The sequence below is a fragment of the Mercenaria mercenaria genome, chromosome 1, assembly GCF_021730395.1.
Source record: "Mercenaria mercenaria strain notata chromosome 1, MADL_Memer_1, whole genome shotgun sequence".
In the NCBI taxonomy this organism is placed as follows: domain Eukaryota; kingdom Metazoa; phylum Mollusca; class Bivalvia; order Venerida; family Veneridae; genus Mercenaria; species Mercenaria mercenaria.
In genome coordinates this window covers 83918780-83940883 of record NC_069361.1, presented here as the reverse complement: position 1 = coordinate 83940883, position 22104 = coordinate 83918780, and the positions used below count along the sequence as shown (strand labels likewise).

General features: G+C 36.9%; 1 protein-coding gene across 4 annotated transcripts in view; it reads right to left on the bottom strand.

The window, feature by feature from the left end:
- The window catches only part of LOC123532089 (calcium permeable stress-gated cation channel 1-like), a 156243-nt gene that overhangs the window by 31923 nt on the left and 102216 nt on the right, over positions 1 to 22104 (bottom strand). For all 4 annotated transcript variants that reach the window (XM_053552706.1, XM_053552720.1, XM_053552722.1 and 1 more), the window contains 2 exons: positions 7028 to 7195; positions 1298 to 1422 (listed from right to left, as the gene is read on the bottom strand). In XM_053552706.1, coding sequence (XP_053408681.1) covers positions 1298 to 1422; positions 7028 to 7195 — 293 coding nt within the window. The remainder of the gene's footprint in view (positions 1 to 1297; positions 1423 to 7027; positions 7196 to 22104) is intronic.

Below are 22104 nucleotides of genomic sequence, written 5' to 3'. Positions count from 1 at the left end.
TTTTTTTAGCTCACATGTCACAAAGTGACAAGGTGAGCTTTTGTGATCGCGTAGCGTCCGTCGTCTGTCCGTCCGTGCGTCCGTCCGTGCGTAAACTTTTGCTTGTGACCACTCTAGAGGTCACATTTTTCATGGGGTCTTTATGAAAGTTGGTCAGAATGTTTATCTTGATGATATCTAGGTCAAGTTCGAAACTGGGTCACGTGCGGTCCAAAACTAGGTCAGTAGGTCTAAAATAGAAAAACCTTGTGACCTCTCTAAAGGCCATATTTTTCAAAAGATCTTCATGAAAATTAGTCAGAATGTTTATCTTGATAATATCTAGGTCAAGTTTGAAACTGGGTCACATGCCGTCGAAAACTAGGTCAGGAGGTCAAATAATAAAAAAAACCTTGTGACCTCTCTAGAGGCCATATTTTTCATGAAATCTGTATGAAAATTGGTTTGAATGTTCAACTGATATCTAGGTTAATTAAGAAACTGGGTCAACTGCGGTCAAAAACTAGGTCAGTAGGTTAAAAATAGAAAAACCTTGTGACCTCTCTAGAGGCCACACTTATGAATGGATCTTTATGAAAATTGGTCAGAATGTTCATCTAGATGATATCTAGGTCAAGTTTGAAACTGGGTCACTTGCCTTTAATAACTAGGTCAGTGGATCAAATAATATAAAACCTTGTGACCTCTCTAGAGGCCATATTTTTCAATGGATCTTCATGAAAATTGGTCAGAATTTTTATCTTGATAATATCTAGGTCAGGTTCAAAACTGGGTTACATGAGCTCAAAAACTAGGTCACTATGTCAAATAATAGAAAAAACGACGTCATACTCAAAACTGAGTCATGTGGGGACAGGTGAGCGATTCAGGACCATCATGGTTCTCTTGTTTATTTCAGATATTATACAAAGGAGCAATGTTCTATATGTACCTACCTTGCATTCATTTATACTTTTTTTATGTTACTTAAATGCCCAGTCTAGTATATGAACCTATCTTGTACTTACTTACATTATTTTATTTTCTTACGTTACTTAAGGAACTAATCTACTATATGTACTAATCTTGTTTTTTTTTACTTTCATAAGAAATCTATTTTTTGTGCCAACCTTGTATCTATCTATTCAATGTATTCTTATTTCTTTCTGGTGTTACTCAAAAGACCAATCTACCACATGTACCTACCTTGTAGTTTTTTTACTTTCTTAAAGAAATTTATTTTATGTGCCAACCTTGTATCTATCTATTCTTTTTTTTCTGATGTTACTTAAGGGACCAATCTACTACATGTACCTACCTTGTATTTATTGGCTTTGAATGGACTGGATGATCTGAAACACCCAAAGCAGACCCGACCAAAGAAGAGGAGGAGAGTGAAAAACAACACAACAATGGAGAATATGGAGATAGGCTGTTCTGAACCTGAAATAAAAGAAAACAAAACATAGTTACACATTTTTTGAAATTTTAACACACAGTGAAACCTGTATAAGGCAGAAAGTCAAGGGAGTAACACAATGGTGCTGCTTGCTGCTAAAGACAAGTTGAAATTAGAACAAAATGTCAATGTGGGACGGCTAAAAGCAACTGATTGCTTAATGCAAGTGATCGCTAAGGCTGGTTCAACTGTATTCAGGTAGCCCTTAAACAACAAATGCCGTCCCAGGCATCAACTCAAAAAATTAATGGCTTTGTATCTTAAAAATAGCAATATACAACAAATACCTCCACAGTATCAGACCCGTTTGTTGAATTCATAATTTACTATTTGCATTGTATTCTTATTTGTTATTTCTTCTCTCACACATATAATACAATCCTTTTTATTTTTTTGGCAAAAACTATTGGGTTAGCAATGCAAAATCAAAGTAACTTAACTGATATTTCTAACTTTAAGAAACAAGAGCTGTCTCCATAGGATGACACATGCCCCCGATGGCACTTTGAATGAATAGTTATGGCCGATGTTAGAGTTTAGGACCTTTGGCCTACGGACCTGGGTCTTGCGCGCGACACGTCGTCTTACTGTGCCACACTTTCATGCGTAGTTATTTTAAAATCCATGCATGAATGACAAAGATATGGACCGGACACGCCCATCATTGCACTATCATGAAATATGACCTTTAACGTCTAAGTGTGACCTTGACTTTTGAGCTACGGACCTGGGTCTTGCGCGCGACACGTCGCCTTACTGTGGTACACATTCATGCCCAAAAATTTTAAAATCCATGCATGAATGACAAAGATATGGACCGGACACGCCCATCAATGCACTATCATGAAATATGACCTTTAACGTCTAAATGTGACTTTGACCTTTGAGCTACGGACCCGGGTCTTGCGTGCGACACGTCGTCTTACTGTGGTACACATTCATGCCCAGTTATTTGAAAATCCATCCATGGATGACAAAGATATGGACCGGACACGAATGCACTATCATGAAAAATGACCTTTAACGTCTAAGTGTGACCTTGACCTTTGAGCTACGGACCTGGGTCTTGCGCGTGACATGTCGTCTTACTGTGGTACACATTCAGGCCAAGTTATTTGAAAATCCATCCATGGATGACAAAGATATGGACCGGACACAAAAATATCGGACAGACCGACAGACAGACGTTCAAAAACTATATGCCTCCCTTCGGGGGCATAAAAATGAATCAACTATTGCAACTCAGTAAAAACAGTTTGACTGGTAATTGGAGTTAAACGTTCAATCCACTATCACTATGTCTTCTATTTCTAGCTGTATTTAAGGCGTGGTGTTCGTTACTGATGGTGAATAAGTATTCAAATAAAATTCTGGAATTCAGACTTATGCAAGTGCTGTCACACAACTTAACCCTTATCATGCTGGACATGACTGATTCTGCCTTTGCGACCAGTGTACATCATGATCAGCCTGCACATTCTTGCAGTCTGATCAAGATCTGCACTGTTTGCCACTCAGTCAATATCTTATTAAAAAGCACCACTTTTAACAGTTAATGGTAGTGTCCAATTCAAAGATGGACAGGTTCATTATAGAAATTTAGCAGGGTAAAGGTTAAATACTGCAAAATCATTAATATTCATAGGGGATTAATTTGCATGGATTTTATTGCTTTGTCAATCCCAATGTACAAGCAAAGTTCCCATTCTTTTATCTACATTAGTGGAAACTAGGGATGGCAACGGTTAACCGAGTATCGATTATGAAATCAAGTACCAAAAAAAAAAAAAAAAAAAAAAAAAAAAAAAAACAATAGGAAGAAAGAAAAAAAAAACGTGTCAATTTTAACACAGCCGTTTAAGCGACACCAAAGTGTCTACCTGTCATCTTTTCGATCAGTTACCAAGATTATACTAACACGAAGGTGTGAATTGATGCACAATGGTCAATAATGACCCCTGAAAGGTAACATGTGTTTGCAAAGTCATGATCACTGTAAACTGTAATTATGCCGCTTATTGCAGTACTACGGTGCCCCTAAAGTGACATGTTACATACATTTTTTCCAATTAGGTAATGTGAGACTTTTTTTTATTTCGTTTAAACGAAATCATTTCGTTTAAACGAAATAATCATTTCGTTTAAACGAAATAACTTATTTCGTTTAAACGAAATCATTTCGTATAAACGAAATAACTTATTTCGTTTAAACGAAATGATTATTTCGTTTAAACGAAATAAGTTATTTCATTTAAATGAAATGATTTCGTTTAAACGAAATAAAAAAAAGTCTAACATTACCTAATTGGAAAAAATGTGTGTAACATGTCACTTTAGGGGCACCGTACAGTACCGCTTATATCATAAACAATTAGAAAATCACACCACACCTGTGTGCAAACGTTTAAATTAGCGGTACATCATAAAGAACATATCCCTCATAATTAGCTCACCTGTCACATAGTGACAAGGTGAGCTTTTGTGACCACCCTTCGTCCATCATCCGTCGTCAGTCCGTGCGAGCGTTCGTGCCTGCTTCCGTCCGTCAACAATTTCTTGTCTGCAAGATAGAGGTTTCATTTATGATTTTATTTTAACCAAATTTGCACACAACTTGTTTCACCATAAGATCTCGGTTCCTTTCTTGAACTGGCCAGATTCCTTTATGGGTTCCAAAGTTATGGTTCATGAAAGGGCCAGAATTAGCTATTTTGACCTTGTCTGCATAATAGCAGCTTCATTTATGACTTGATTTTAACCAAACTTGCATACAACTTATATCACTATAAGATCTTGGTTCCTTTTTGAACTGGCCAGATTCCATTATGGGTTCCAGGGTGATGGCCCCTTAAAGATCCATAATTTGCTATTTTGGCTTTTGCAGCCATATAGAGACTTCATTTATGGTTTGATTTGATACAAACTTCCAAAATATCTTCAACAACAATAAATCTTGGATTCCAGGATGAATCTGTCAGATCCAATCGTAGGTTCCAGAGTTATTTTATATCTGATAACCTACCATGATTGTAATCAAAATGGATTTATATCAGTAAGTACTGATAGGACTTATTTGAAATTTCATTATTGTCATAAGTTGGACTGAGACAATCAGGGTAGATAACTATGGACTGATTTATGTCAAATTACCTCCCTTTATTTCAAATTAAAATGGGTGTATCTCCGTAACTAATGAAGATACTGATCTGAAATTTCATTTATGTCAACAGATGGACTTGGACTATCAGTGAAGATACATATTGACTGAATTTATGACAAATTACCTCCCTTTATTTTTTTATCTAAATGAATACACTTTAGCAGCTTCTAGTGAGATTGGTTTGAAACGTTATTTATGTCTTCCATGGTAAGAAATAGTCATATTAGATAACTCTTGATTGAACATTTATCGATATGAATACTTTACTAATATATTGTTTTATAGGCTTATACATGCATATTCCAATGCATGATTACCTCCCCTGATTTTTAAAAAAAATGATTTATCTTGGTAAATATTTATAGAACTCATTTGAAATTTCATTATTGTCTTTAGTTGGATTGAGGCAATCACGGTAGATAGCTATGGACTGATTTTATGTCAAATTACCTCCCTTCGTTTCAAATTAAAATGGATGTATCTCAGTAACCAATGAAGATACTGATTTGAAATGTCATTTGTGCCATCAGATGAACTCGGACAAACAGGGTAGATAACTTTTGACTGAATTTATGACAAATTACGTCCCTTTATTTTATGTAAACGAATATATATCAGCAGATCTAATGAGATTGGTTTTAAATGTTATTTAAGTCTTCCAGGGTAAGGAATAATTATGTTAGCACAAAAATGCAGCATCTGAGCCTAGGACCCTCAAACTTGGTATTGAAATTGGCCCTGACTAGGTCAAAAGGGATTGTTACAAGAAAATGTTTAATCCTGATGATATTTAATGGATATGCTTGTGTGCTCTATGGCAAAACTTGATCATATCATTTTGAGCAATGGTACTCAGGTGAGCAATATAGGGCCATCATGGCCCTCTTGTTTAAATGTAAACCAGTCCAATTTCATGTCGTTTTTGCAGTTTGCCCCAGAAGTTCGGCTTAGCCCTTTACTGGTCACGGATGTATAGAATAATTACAATATTAAATGAGCTATTAAAATTTACTCAATTTTTGTATGTTTTGTGTTTTGATATTTTGATTAGCTTACGTTATTACTTGGATGTAAAATGTTACTTTTAATACAGTCTAACCCCTCTTAAGCAGCCAGCCAGGGGAAACAGACAATTTGGCCGCTAAATTGAGGTGACTGCTGATCGGAGGGGCAGCCAGAATATTTATACATTTCAGACTTCTGACCAGTGTTCAATCATAACTTAATCTTCTTCGCAATCGACAACTCTGGTGTGTATTATAGTAAACAACAAAAATTGTCATTTTTGCCATTTCGGTAAAGGGAAACTACTCTATGCGCTTTTTGTCTAGACTAAAATCAAACATCGCCGTTACGTTCCGTAAAAGATTGAGTGGTTTATATTTCTTTTAAAACAATATTTTATAAGTATACTGAGAAAGAAATATAACTAAAATCACAAATCTGGTAATACTAATTAAAGATAGAGTATTATCTTTTACCGAGATCAAACTGTGAATAACAAAATTGACACGAGGTGACACGCTAATTGCTAATAATTACTGGCCATTTGATCATAACAAAAAAGACGATCACACCTTTTGTTATCAGTTTGAATTGAGAAGCTCATGTCATTTTGTATCTTCAACGACCACGAGGTGGGCATCCAAAGGCATACACTTCCGTTTAGAAGACAAAGTCCTTGTTAACACATAGAATTCAAACTAAGAATTATTATCAAACTGCCACGAAATAAACAATCCGTCGCTAAATAAACAAAATTTAATGTATATATTTTCGGATACGTCCTTTGTGTTCGAACGGTCCCGAGATTTTGGAAAAATAAAAATGACTGGCCGCTGATAGGGGTAAATATGGTGGCTGGGAGGCAAAATCGTTGACAACTGACCGCGCATGAGGGGTGACCGCTGAAGCCGGTAATAAAATAGAGCAAAAATTGACGGGGGCGTCACAGACTGACCGTTGGGAAGGGGTGACCGCCGATCAGGGGTGACCGTTAGGAGGGGTTAGACGGTATATCAATAAACTGTTATCTGTGTTGGTTTTACATTCTTGAGTTTTCCCTTAAGCAAAAAGTAATTAAAAATGGTTTTGAAACATTATATCACTACTTACAGGAGCCATGGTGAAACAACTAATGATTTTGAACTATCTCCTGATAGTGGACAAATGCTAAATACATTAGCGTACATTCTGGTTATGGAAATCCCTTTTAACGAGTAACGGAGTGCTCGATCAAAAAAATCGACGAGTACTCGAGTACCAAAATCAGTATTTGTTGCCATCCCTAGGGCAAACAAATGAATTCATATCACAACAAAATAGTCATTTTGAATCCACAAAATTAAATGATTTCACCTACCGCGATGCATTACACCCAAAATTACAAATAAGTACCAGAAATAAGGGATGATTATAATTATACTCACTTCCTCTCAAAACCGAAAAGAAAACAAAATTAAACTGTAGAAAGATGACAGAAACAATAACAAAGTTGATGGCGGTCCAGTGGATGTGTGAACTGATCCGAGAAGGCTTGTAGGCAAAGTAAATGTTATATCTGTCTACTATATGCTTGAATATCATGTACACCAAACCTGAAAGTAAATCATGGAAATATACGACTATATATACAGCAGTCAATGATTTAAACATCAAGCTCAGAAAACTATTTTTCAAACTAGAAATATCAGACAATATCATGATTCCTTAAATAAATTCTGGTCAATAGTGTGCATAGACTGCTCAATAATTCAACACTATATTTTACTGTGCAAAGTCAAAACTTGAGAGAAAAAAATATTAAAGTTCATTTTGGATGTCAATTGATAAACACATTGAATAGCTTGCTAGTCAACAGAAAAAACTTTTGGCCTCTGTACTTCAGATCTCAGGCAACAGTTTTGACTAATGACTTGCAAGCCTTTTATTATGTGTATATGATTACACAAGTTGTTATATAAATCGGGCCACAGTCTGTGTTAATGACCAGTCTTCAATTTAATACCGTATGTTTTCCTCCACTGGTGTCTACCGCAGTATCTCCATTTGACTCTACAAAATGTGTTGTTCTCAAATGTTTTTTTTTCTATATATGCACCACATCCATATCTCTCTTTCAATTAAGTTCAGTTCCCAGATTTCCCACAAAATTTATTTACATAGGAGCAAGTTGTAGTATTGTCAATATAAATTCTGACATGAGAATTTGAAATGTTTTTGCAGAAGAAATGTATTGCAAGTTGGCATGCTTTGAGTTCCAGTATGTTAATATGCAGTTTTTGTTCTTCTATTGACCAATGACCTCCAGTTTTAATGCCTGTAGTTTTATTTATTGAGCCCCACCCTCGTGAAGATGCATCTGAACAGATAATGATTGAGGGTGCTTCCCTCAAAACCAGTTTGTAGCTTGTAGGGATATTTGCTATCCACCATTTAATAGTATTTTGGGTAGTTTTACTAATTCTCATGAGTTTATCATAGTGACCTCTAGTTTCACTCTTTCTCTAGCGGTATGTAAAATAATGGGGCATATTCCACTCCATGTTCAGTTGCCACAAGTTTTCCTGTAAGTCTTTAAAACTGTCTTATGAGGCATTTTGATTTTGATAAAAAGGTGTTACATAGTTCAATTAAAGTCTGTCACAGTTTCTGAACACAGAAGAAAACCTAGAAACACTATTTGTTGTGTTGGAATCAGTACAGACTTAGCAGGGTGTATTGTTAAACCTAGAGGGTCCATTAAATAAATGGTTGCATTTATGTTTTTAAAACATGTCTGATAAGTACTGCCTTGTGAACAGCTGTCAGCAATATAGGCCGTACTGACCGGTAGGAAGTTGGCAGTTAGCAGATGCAGCAGTTACAGCAGTTAACTGCTGTGATTGCCAGCAGTTACAGCAGTTAAACATTGCGAATGAATGAAATATCAAAAGGAACAACAAAGTTGAAAAGACTCTTTTAGTAGAAATGTGACATCTACAAACAATTTAAAGCTGGGTTCTAGTGATAGCTACGGACCAGCGTGGAGTTTGCATTAGAGTAGTAACAGCAGTTTTGTTGTTATTACTGCAGTAATATTAATTCATCTATTACTACACATGTCGCAACAACGAACACTAACAATAGTATAAACAAAATCCATGTTACTACTGTAATCCGCAATGGTTTGGGTATTTCTCTTGAGAGTGTTGCCCGAGTGAATTATACAAGCAGCGTGTAACCAATTCGTATTGTTGGGATATATGGATACATAGTTCAGCTATAATATATTATTTGTTTTCCAAGACGTCTTTATGTAAGAGCTATTTCATGCCACATGTACGGTGCCAAATGTATGTTGATATGTCACCAACGTGTATCTATGCTAACAACTTTAAAATAAGAAGTTACACGTCCCGCGGAATAAATTAGGAATGCGTACTATAGATGTCAGATGTGTAAGAGTTATTCTGCGTGCCTATTAATTAATGCATTGTGTATAAATTAAGTGTAACACGTATTTCACATGAAATAGAATGTAAAAAATATATATTCATATATAAAAGCACTCCTTTTCGGTGCCTGTAATATGTCAACGTAAAGTGAAAGTTCCGTGTTTAAACGAAAATTATAACACGATCCGATTCATTTTCCTATTAAACCAAAAAGGCTGAGAACAGTGAATTATTATACAACAATTCACTGTTCTGACGTCACACGTATTACGTCATAGCGTCAAATGGAATAGCGGCGCGCTGGAAAAAGAACCCGATTGAAAAGTGGCAAATATTTAACGAATGTCGTCAAGGATGTACTTTAAAGTCCTTGGTAACGTGTTAGAATCGAAATAATACATCTCATTTAGTGATTTGCTCTTTGCATGGATTTTTCATAGTAGATAATTATTAGATATATATGTATTACATATTGCTTCACCGTGTTTTTATCATCGAACAAACGTAACAATTATTTGTATGCGATAATCAAGCAGAAATCTACACAACTAAACGCATATGATTATATGTGTCCGATTAAAGAACATAATGATATCATAAATGTCAAATATAGACAAAATTCTACTGCGTTACATATTCCTTATAATTTGCATTTTTGAAAAAAAAAAAAACAATTTCAATGTCACAATTCCATTTTGAATGTTCAAGTTACCTATAGCATGAATAATTATAATTTAGTCAGATACCTCTTATTTCATTGCACTTTTGGTAATACATGCCGGGAAGTAATTATAATTTATTCAATAAATAGCGGTTACTAATAACTGGAGATCACTCCAGCAGATTCCATTCAAAAACAAATTTTAATGAAACAAGAGCTGTCACTAATGGTGACAAATGCCCCCGCAGTGCCTTGACATTTGACCTGGTGACACTGACCTTTGACCTGGTGACCCCAAAGTCAATAGGGGTCGTGTACTCAATAAGTACTATTAGCATGTGAAGTTTGAAGGTCCTGGGTGCAGTGGTTCGCGAGTAAAATGCCTTCATGCAAAAAGTTAACGTTGTGACGAACTAACTAACGGACGGACAGTTGAAAACTAATATGCCTCCATTCGGGGGCATAAAAAATTGCATACATATATTCGAAAAACCCTTGCTCGGAAACCAAACCCTACCCAGGACGGCCACCACCCGGGCATGGTGGGCGTCCACCCTCTCTACAACGGCCACCCGGTGCCACCCCAGTTTTTTCTATTGTTGCGGGACAGGACCCCGACACCAAAACTCGCCATTTTACGTTCAGGCCCGACTTTGACGCACGCTCACGAAAAAACCAGATCTTACCTGGGTCGGCCGCAATGCCAGGTCCGCATGCACGGACCCCCTCTACAACGCCCACCCGGTGGCACACAAGTTTCTTCTACGGTTACGTCCAGGCAATCTACTGCTGGAGGCCAAATAGCGTTTTCGAGCGTTCCTGACCAAACACCTAGGTCCACCCTTGCTCGGAAACCAGACCCAACCCAGGATGGCCAGTTGGCCACCACCCGGGCGTGGTGGGCGACCACCCTCTCTACAACGGCCACCCGGTGCCACCCCAGTTTCTTCTACTGTTGCGGGACCGGACCCCCGACACCAAAACTCGCCATTTTACGTTCAGGCCCGACTTTGACGCACCCCCACTCATTTGGTTCCTTGTCATATATATTTTGTTTCTTCTTTTTTACGTTTCCTTTGCTCTTTTTTAATGATAAATAACTAGTTGAATATAAATGCACTTAAAATGTATATACGCCTTATATATAAATTCAGTGGACATACGAAAGTATTAAAATCTTTAAATCTTTTTCAATGTCACTTTGCTAACTGGAATTCCCTACTTTCATTTTAGTGAACCGATAACCATAAGGTGATGTAATTACGAGACATTCTTTGTTATTAATCTCCCTTTTATGGACAATTGTATTTTTCTATTAACTGGTGTAACTGCTGACAATTGTAGCATTTAACTGCTGCAACTGCCAGCAGTTGTAGCAGTTAACTGTTGTAACTGCCAGCAGTTGTAGCAGTTAACTGCTGTAACTGCCAGCAGTTGTAGCAGTTAACTGCTGCAACTGCTTACTGCTCACTTCCCACCGACGCTGTACTGATATAACCTTGTGACCTAAATGTTGCATACACTGGTTTAAGTATTTTTGTAAACACTCAAGGAGATGTTGTAAGTCCCATCACTTAAGAAGTAAATTGATACTTATGGCCTTTGTGCCAAAACCAAAAAATATTTCCTGTCATTACATCTTACTGAGATGGAGTAAAAACCTTCAGAGGTCAACAGACCCAAGATAGCAGTCTTTACACATGGCTTCTGTAGCTGATTTTAAAGTCTCCATTCTAAAATGTATGTTTTCAGTGAACTTTTCATTAAAACTTTTAAGGTTCAGAATCACTCTTGCTTTACCATCCTTTCTTGGTCGGATAAATATAATATAGAAATATATTCAGACTGATCATGTGTTTCCACTTTTTCAATCATTTTACTTTTTAAAGATCTATTGATTTCACAGTCTATTTGATCTTGTTATGACTTACAGAATTTTATGGGATTAAATTAGGCATATAACCTTGTACAGGTGTTTTAGTCAATTCATTTGATCCATTTGTCATTTGGAATTTTGCACCAGTTATTAAAATTGTGAGCAGTTTTCCCAGCTATAAAGTTTTCTTTTGTGTTAAGAAGCGATACCATATTTGTACTCGCACTTATCTGCGAAAGCCTGGGTTCTTGTGCCCTGGACCTTTCTTGAAGCCCTGAGGAGACTTGTGCTGGTTGTTCGGGTGTTTGAAGGGGGCTCCCAAGTGTTTGCAGAATTATGGCCTGTGTTCCGCCCTGTTTGTCTAAAAAAGAGCCGTTCTTGCGTTTCCAGTTGATGGCCAATGATGACTTGGTTAAAGCAACTTCCTTGTCATTCCTTAGTTTTAATTCATCTTTGAGACATCTCCCAATAACATTGTAGCAGAAGTCTTGGACTTGTCACAAATTGATTTGTACTTTGGAAGTAAATCTCTCTTGATTCTTTCCTTCCATGACTGGTTTCTGCCATTTATATATATGCAAATGAGCTTGAAGGCATCCCCAACATTTATGACTTAATCTTTTGTGGTGCTGCTAGACCAGATCCTTGGACTTCATGTAGTCAAGTGAATGACTTATTGGTACATCAACAACTGGGAAATGTATTTTTAGCTCGACTATTCATAGAATAGAGAGCTATTGCACTCACCCATGCGTCGGCGTCGGCGTCGGCGTCGGCGTCCGCGTCCCGATTTTGGTTAAGGTTTTGTATGTAAGCTGGTATCTCAGTAACCACTTGTGGGAATGGATTGAAACTTCACACACTTATTCACTGTGACAAACTGACTTACATTGCACAGGTTCCATAACTCTATTTTGCTTTTTTACAAAATTATGCCCCTTTTTCGACTTAGAAATTTTTGGTTAAGGTTTTGTATGTAAGCTGGTATCTCAGTAACCACTTGTGGGAATGGATTGAAACTTCACACACTTATTCACTGTGATGAACTGATCTACATTGCACACGTTCCATAACTCTATTTTGCTTTTTTACAAAATTATGCCCCTTTTTCGACTTAGAAATTTTTGGTTAAGGTTTTGTATGTTAGCTGGTATCTCAGTAGTTACTAATGGGAATGGATTGAAACTTCACATACTTGTTCACTATTATGATCTGACATGCACTAAGCAAGTCCCATAACTCTACTCTCTTTTTTTTCAAAATTATGCCCCTTTTTCGACTTAGCAGTTTTTGATTAAATTTTTGTATGTAATCTGATATCACTATCATGATCTGACATGCACTAAGCAAGTCCCATAACTCTACTCTCTTTTTTTTCAAAATTATGCCCCTTTTTCGACTTAGCAGTTTTTGGTTAAATTTTTGTATGTAATCTGATATCTCAGTATCCACTAATTGGAATGGATTGAAACTTCACACACTTGTTCACTGTCATGATCTTACATGCACTGTGAAGGTCCCATAACTCTACTTGGCATTTTTACAAAATTATGCCCCTTTGACTTAGCAGTTTTTTGTTAAGTTTTTGTATGTAAGCTGGTATCTCAGTATCCACAAGTTGGAAAGGATTGAAACTTCACACACTTGTTCACTGTCATGATATGACATGCAGTACAGAGGTTCAATACCTCTACTTTGCATTTTACAAAATTATGCCCCTTTTTCAACTTTTGTATTCATTCAATTGACAAGGCTGTTGAATAGTCGAGCGTTGCTGTCCTCCGACAGCTCTTGTTTTAACATCCATGGACTTTGCCCCTCCATAAATTATTGTCCACCTTAGGGGTCTGAAGGTATTCGATGTCTCAAATAATTTCGAATGCAACAATATTTTTTGAAGCTTGTTCTTATCTATAGGTGCTTGCAAGCAGTCATTTGTCAATGTGGCAAGCTAAAAGCATGTGATATGGGCTTATGTCCCTAATGATCCTTTAAGTTTTAAATACAGCTACCTAGTCTGGCTACCGACTAGATAATCTTTTTTTTTTTAGAAAAAATAATTCTTTTATATATTCTGACTTCATCAGTCTTGGCTCTGATTACATATGTTTTGAGAAGAAAAGGGACATAATTATACAAAATTTGAATAGCCTCAGGAGTTATCTCCTATGAACAAAACATACCGTCTGAACACAGACTAACAACTACCTTGAGCATGTAGTTTTTAACTCTTTTATATGTGGTACCCTGTGGGAATTTGCCATTTCGGCTTGATAAATATGACCCTTTCGGCTTCATCTCAATTTAACCCTATCGGTTCTAAGCCATTACGGCTTCATCTCAACCCTATCGAGTTTATGCCATTTCGGCTTCATCTCAACCCTATTGGTTCAAAGCCTTTCGGCTTCATCTCAACCCTATCTGGTATTCATCACAACCCTATCGGGTCTATGCCATTTTGGCTCATCTCAACCCTATCGGGTCTATGCCATTTTGGCTTCATCACAACCCTATTGGGTCTATGCCATTTCCGCTTCATCACAACCCTATCGGGTCTATGACATTTCTGCTTATTAATATTTCTCCTCTTTCAAATGGAATGGAATGCCAGTTCAAACAATTTTCTTCTGTAGATTTTAATTGTACTACATGGATATGCATCTAGAAAAGATTGCAAAAATATCTGTAATAAAGAAAACTTACCCTTGAAATAAAAACAGTATTCCTAAAATTAACACTTGTATCTGATTCAATAAAAGTTGAAATATTCTATTATCTCAACCAAAAACCTGGCTTTCTCCTAGCTGTGTAAATCTCGCACTGACCTGATGCTGTGATAGCCACGCTGTATCTCTGTAGGGTCCACCAAGGGAGTTATACAGTTGATAAAATGCCCTAGGGTTTCAAAAACAAACTAGAGCTGCTTTTATTAAAAGCGAATATCTCCCACAACTGCTTATTCATCTAAATAGCAAATCAGTCTTTATATACTGTTTACTCACTACAATTCAAGGGCCAGAACTCCAAAATGCCTGGTCCGATTTGGCGCATTAACTTCGAACTTGTCTGAGGTCTTATGGTCAAACACATTTTGTTCAAATTTGGTGAAGATCGGATGAGAAATGTTCGACTTAGAGTGCGGACAAGAGCAAAAAGGCCAATTTTGCGGTAATTCAAGGGCTGTAACTCCAAAATGCCTGAACCGATTTGGCTAGTTATCGATCTTGGCCAAGGTCTTATGGTCAAATACATTTTGTTTAAGTTTGGTGAAGATCGGATGAGAAATGTTCGACTTAAGAGTGCGGACAAGAGCAAAAGGGCTGATTTTTGGTAATTCAAGGGCCGTAACTCCACTATGCCAGGACCAATTTGGCTTGTTATCGAACTTGGCCGAGGTCTTATGGTCAAACATATTCTGTTCAAGTTTGGTGAAGATCGGATGAGAAATGTTTGACTTAGAGTGCGGACAAACTTTGTGACAGACAGACACACACACAGACAGACTGGAGTAAATCAATATGTCTCCCGCACCACTGCAATAAAGTTATCAATCCAAGATCTTATTGATTCCATAGATTTACAATGTGATGCCTTATTTCTTCAAGGAGAACCTGTTCTTTACCAAAGTAAATAAGGCCTTTGTTCTTTATACTTGTGACAATCACAAGGAGGACATTCTGGGAAAATTATCTGAAACTGTCTTAGAAATAAATGACATTTTCTCTTTGAAAAATATATCTTTCTGACTTTTTGTAAGTCTTTAAATAAATCAGTCAAAAGCCCTGAAAACATGTGTCCACATTTTAACACAAATCTAATCAACATCAAACACTGTTTTCAAACTAAGTGCCTATTTGCAAGGTCTTTCATACGACAACACAAATTAACTTTAGCAGTGATCGATCGAAAACTTCTATTAAGAAATATCATTACTGTTGCTTGTTACATATACTTTCTTTAAGTGAGAAAAAAAACTTTTCTGAAGCAAAAGACTTTAAGTCAGGGTTACAAATCATTTATTTTGGTTGGGTTTAACATTGCACCGACACAATTAAGGTCATATGGCGACTTTCCAGCTTTGATGGTGGGGGAAGACACCAGGTGCCCCTCCGTGGATCATTTCATCACGAGCGGGCACCTGGGTAGAACCACCGACCTTCCGTAAGCCAGCTGGATGGCTTTCTCACATGAAGAATTCAACGCCCCGAGTGAGGCTCGAACCCACATCGATAAGGAGCAAGTGATATGAAGTCAGCGACCTTAACCACTCGGCCACGGAGGCCCCTTACAAATCATAGATAGTATCTTTATTCCAGGAAACATCATACCAGAATAAAGTGCATATAACATCCTGACAATATCATACATTATAAAATAAAACTTGAGTGACTTAAAGAGAAAACTTACTATCAGGCTTAGACAAGAGGCCCAAATGGGCCTAAGTTGCTCACCTGAAGAGGACCTTAACCATCTGACCCTAAAAGGAGCCAAACACCCCAAACTGAAAAATTTATGTGAGGACCTTATATTGCTGCCACAGAACAGGTTTCATAGAGATCCACTGAGTGGTTCATGATAAGTAGTCTTTAAAATGTATTTTTACTTTTTTAGCCATACCAACCCCCTAAATGGGCCAACTGCCCCCATTTGAACAAATTTGAGAGATTTGATGCTACAGACCAAGTTTGATGAAGATCAATCAAGCGGTTCATAAGTAAAAGTATTTTAAAGTCATTTCCTTTTTTAGTTCTAGTTGGGGCCACTAAAGTGCCCTTATTTGAACAACAAGAGGGCCATGATGGCCCTATATTGCTCACCTGAGTTTAATTGCTTGCTTGAACAAATGTCTTTGCTATAGCTTCAAAAAAAAACTAGGTGAGAAGGTCATGGTAAAGATTCTTCAAGATAAGTACTGAAATCTGTTAATAAATTATACAAATCTCTTTGCTGTAGCTTCAAAAGCAAGAAAGTAGGTCAGTAGGTCAGGACTAAGAACATTAAAGATGAGTATTGAAATCTTTATCTAAAGGTTACTGACGTGGTCCAAATTTTTACGCTGTTATGATCGGTGTGCAAAACTGTACATATCATCAAAATTTCAAGGCTGTATCTTAAAGTAGGTCAGTACGTCAAGGTCACAGTCAAGTGAACCCTAATTACTTGGGGTCATCAGGTAATTATGATTAAACAATCTAGGAAATATGATCAGATAATTTTTGAAGTATTTTTTCTGTGAAACTCATATACAAGTGACCCCCGGGGCAGGGCCTCTTTTCACCCCAGGGGCATAACTTGAACAATCTTGTTAGAGAACCACTAGGCAATGCTACATACCAAGTATCAAAGGCTTAAGCCTTGAACTTTCAGACAAGAAGATTTTTAAATTTTTTCCCTATATAAGTCTATGTAAAACTTGGGGCCCCCGGTGCAGGGCCTCTTTTCACCCCAGGGGCATAATTTGAATAATTATGGTAGCGGACCATTAGGCAATGCAACATACCAAATATCAAAAGCCTAGGCCTTGCAGTTTCAGGCAAGAAGATTTTTAAGTTTTTTCCTATATAAGTCTATGTAAATCTTCGGACCCCTGGGTGGGGGCTCTTTTCACCTCAGGGGCATAATTATGCCCCCCCCCCCACCCTTCGAAGAAGTAGGGGTATATTGTTTTGCAGATGTCGGTCGGTCGGTCCGTAGACCAAATGGTTTTCGGATGATCACTAAAGAACACTTGGTCCTAGGATCATGAAAGTTTATAGGGAGGTTGGTCATGACCAGCAGATGACCCCTATTGATTTTGCGGTCAGTAAGTGTAAGGTCAAGGTCACAGTGACCCGGAACAGTTAAACGGTTTCCGGATGATAACTCAAAAACGCATGGGCCTAGGATAATGAAAGTTAATAGGAAGGTTGTTCATGACCAGCAGATAACCCCTATTGATTTTGAGGTCAGTAGGTCCAAAGGTTAAGGTCAGAGTGACCTGGAACAGCTAAATGCTTTCCGGATGATAACTTGAGAACCCTTGGGCCTAGGATCATGAAAGTTCATACGAGGTTGGTCATGACCACCAGATGACCACTATTGATTTTGAGGTCAGTAGGTCAAAGGTCAAGGTCACAGTGACCCAAACAGTTAAAGGGTTTCCGGATGATAACTAGAGAATGCATGGGTCTAGGATCATTAAAGTTGATAAGGAGGTTGGTCATGACGAGCAGATGATCTACTGATAGTAAGTAGATCAAAGGTCAAGGTCACAGTGACCCAAAACAGTTACACTGTTTCTGGACGATAACTTCAGAACGCTTTGGCTTAGGATCTCGAAACTTGATAGGCAGGTTTGTCATGACCAGCAGATGACCCCTATCAATTTTGTGGTCAGTAGTTCAAATGTCAAGGTCACAGTGGCCCGGAACATTTAAACTGTTTGAGAATTATTTGGTCCAGGATCATGAAACGTAATAGGGAGATTGATCATGACCGGCAGATGACCCCTATTTATTTTGAGGTCAGTAGGTCAAAGGTCAAGGTCACACTGACACAGAACAGTAGAACTAATTTTTGCCAAATAACTAGAGAATGCTTTGGTTTAAGACCACATTTGATACAGAAGTCACCTATGACTGGTAAATGACCCATAATTATTGACTTTAGGTCAGTACGTTAAATGTCCCGTGCACAGTAACTAAATGATTTCTGTTCCTTGTGCAGTTACTGAATGCATCAAGGGGGGCATTTTGTGTTCGACAAGCTCTTGTTTGAATAATCTTGGTAAAGGACCACTAGGCAATGCAGCATACCAAATATCAAAAGCCTAGGCCTTGGAGTTTCAGAGCAAAAGATTATTTAAAGTTTTTTCCAATTTAAGTCTATGTAAAACTTGGTACCCCCGGAGCGAGGCCTCTTTTCACCCCAGGGACATAATGTGAAAAAACTTAGTAGAGGACCACAATGCAATGCTACACACCAAATATCAAAGTCCTAGGTCTTGTGGTTTCAGACAAGAAGAGTTTTAAAGGTTTTTCCTATATAAGTCTATGTAAAACTTAGGACCCCCGGGTGGGGGCCTCTTTTCACCCCAGGGTTTTATTTAAACAATTTTGGTAGAGGACCATAATGCAATGCTACATACCAAATATCAAAGGCCTAGGTCTTGTGGTTTCAGACAAGAAGATTTTTAAATTTCTGTTTTTTTTCTGTACAAGTCTATATCAAATTTGGACCCCCGGGGCGGGGCCTCTTTTCACCCCAGGGGCACAATTTGAACAATCATCATAGAGGACCATTAGATGATGTCACATTGCCTTGCGGTTTTGGACAAGAAGATTTTAAAAGTTTTTCCTTTTGGGTGCCATAGCAAAATATCTTGTGATATTGTCAGGTTTACCAACATTAAAAATTAGAAGAATGAGAAGTATAGCATTAGAAACTTATAAAATATTACAATGTGAAGGACCTAGTTACTTACATGATCCTGTAAATTACAAAAAGGACCTCGGACATTTTCCTATTCAGATTGCCTATCCGATTAAGGAAAACGTGACATAGGGATAGACTTCTGAAATTGCATAGTTATGATAGTTGAAGACCATTTCTTGATAAATGCGACTTCATTTTACAAGTTTATGAACAAAAAAGAAAACTTTGTAGACATTTCTCATTCTCTTTTCTATTAAAATATGAACATAAATCATTTTTACGTTTTAAGCATCTTTCCCACCAGTGACGCAACAAAATAGTTCACATGCCTTTGTAAATAATTATTATATACGTATGCTGCAAAAATGGCACTTGGTCACGGGTGGGAAAGTGTTTAAAACTGAAAAAAAACTACGTACAGGGTGTCAGCAAATAAATTTTTACATAAATATTTGACACTTATTGCATGTGTTTCCTTCCTAAACCTTACATATATACAGTTTTATTCATTTTTGTAAATATTTCAAGCACAGAAAACACTAAACTAAATAAATAGGGGACATAGAAAGTGAAGCTAGAAAGCAGACAGATCAATATAAGTATATCTTATGAATTTTTCAATCAGATCTGTTACCTCTTGACAGTCTAAGTCCGTCGATTGAGTGTTATCAGGATTGAGACAACTGCATCTGTCATAAGCAAGTGGTTTCGACATATTACATTATTATGTGTCTTCAACGTAAACATGAAAAAGAAAAACAGACGAACTTCTATGGGAATAGTGCCACTTAGGTGCATTTTTTTACCTTTTGTAGGACACAGTTGAAGCGAACCTAGAATGCATTTTAAGAGCAACATTTGCTTTTATTCGATCCAGCATCCTATACCCTAACAAAAACTAAACCAGACACCATCTCATTAACTAACCTAATTGCTTCCAGAACTTACACCTACACCCATAGAACTAATACTGACTCGCCCATAACTAACACTGGCACCCCCAGAATTAACATCAGTTCGCTCACACGTCTGAAACTTATTTCAAGCCAACCGAAATACTAGTAAGGACCTCAAAGAACTAACACAGACACCCCAAGAATATCTATATAAATGTTGATACTAGCCAGTGAAGTTCCACTGATATAAAATGCTAAATGTAAGGCATCCCTGAACCCGCAGTGGAATAGGCAGTCTCTTGCACCCCTCCGTTTCAACTGAAAAAGGCCAACTACGCCAATGTATGGCCAGCTACACCACTGCATGTATTCAATAATAATCCTCCACATAATGCCCGGTCAGTATTGTACATGTGTATAAATACAGTATAGCAATAGATGTATAGAAAACAAACAATAGGATATGATCAATGCATCAGTGTTATCATGGGCACTCAGGTGGAAATAACTGAAGTACAGTTAGGGACCAAATGTTTTGTTCCACTTTATTGTTTCCGTTCCGTTTATTTTGAAAAATGTCAATAAAACTGATAATCTGCATGGTATCAGTTTATTTATTGTGTTAAAATATTTCATAATAGACATACCTTAAATACCAATGCTTAATTTAACTAAAAATACACATTTTATTTTTTTTTAAAATATGACCCTTAGTTACAAACTGTTCGAATTTCAAGAAAACGAATATAAAATAAAACTATTTTTTGTGACAGTTTGATAGGAATATAACTTATTTATCAGTATTTGAAGTGTTATATAAAACTATCAGCTACTGAAGTCAAGAAATAGCATTGAACTTAGGGCAAAATCCCTAGCATAATGTCCGATGTCCTTCTTCTTATAGTTTTAGATACTAGGATATTGTTGAAATTCCACATCCAAGAACTGAGAGGTATGGTAAACAAACTTTTAGATATTCAGCTGCTAATCTTTTGAACTCTCTTCCAAACGAATATAAGCAAGCATCTTCTTTTAGTCAGTTTAAGTAATTCATATCGAGTTGGAATGGTAAAAATTGCTCATGTCCAGCATGCATCACATAATGATTTACTCAAGAGTTCGTTAGCTGCAGATGATGCCTAAAGCTTGATGTTGTGTTTCCCAAATATTCTTTGTTTGCCATCTTAATTTTAGTACCCTGTTTAGCATTGCTTAGTTTACTTTAATTGCAAATGTTGTGTTTCCCAAATATCTTTTGTTGCCATCTTAATTTAGTACACTAGTTGGTATTGCTTGGTTTCTTTTATCTGCTATTATGTTATTTTTGCTTTTGTTTGGTTGCCTTTTCTATTTCTGCCAGCTTAGTCAAACACCTTTGTTGCTATGTACTATGTGCTTTCTAAGCTTATACCTACTTGCTATTCATATATGTGCTATAGTTACATGTATTACATGTGCTCTTTATATGTTTAACCTTAGTTGTATAGTTATGACATGTGCCTTTTATATGCTTTAACCATAGCTTTATAGTTCTACTATGTGTTTTATATGGCTTAACCATAGTCTAAACCGCTTTCTTTTACCTTTATTTAATATGCCTTTGATATAATTTAATTACTTTTAATCATGTCTTAATTTTATGTTTTCTCTTATCCTATGTACAGGTATTAGATATCCTTAAGTCGGGTTTAAAAACTCTTACGAGCTTATGTTATATTGTTTTGTACCACCGACTTTGTAAATAAAATTTACTTGACTTGACTTGACTTGAACCAGAGTTCTGCATGGAATTAAATTCTTTGAACAATTTTGAAAGGGGGCCACCCAAGGATCATTCCTGTGAAGTTTGGTGTAATTCTGCCCAGTGGTTTTCAAGAAAAAGATTTTTTTAGAAAATGTTGACGGACACACGACGGACGACTGACAACGGATGACCATCCACCAACACTAATAGCTCACCCTGAACCTTTCGTTCTGGTGAGCTAAAAATACTTCTTCATTGTGATTTGAATTTGAAGATTAGCAACAATAAAAAGAACAATTTAACCAATCAATAAAAAGTATCTTTCTGTTTGAACAAAATAAACCAGACGTGTTCAGTATAAGCAAAACTTGCAAACACCATAAAAACTTCACAACAGTTATAATAAAAACAAGAGGACCATGATGGTCCTGAATCGCTCACCTGTCCCCACATGACCCAGTTTTGAATGAGTATGACGTC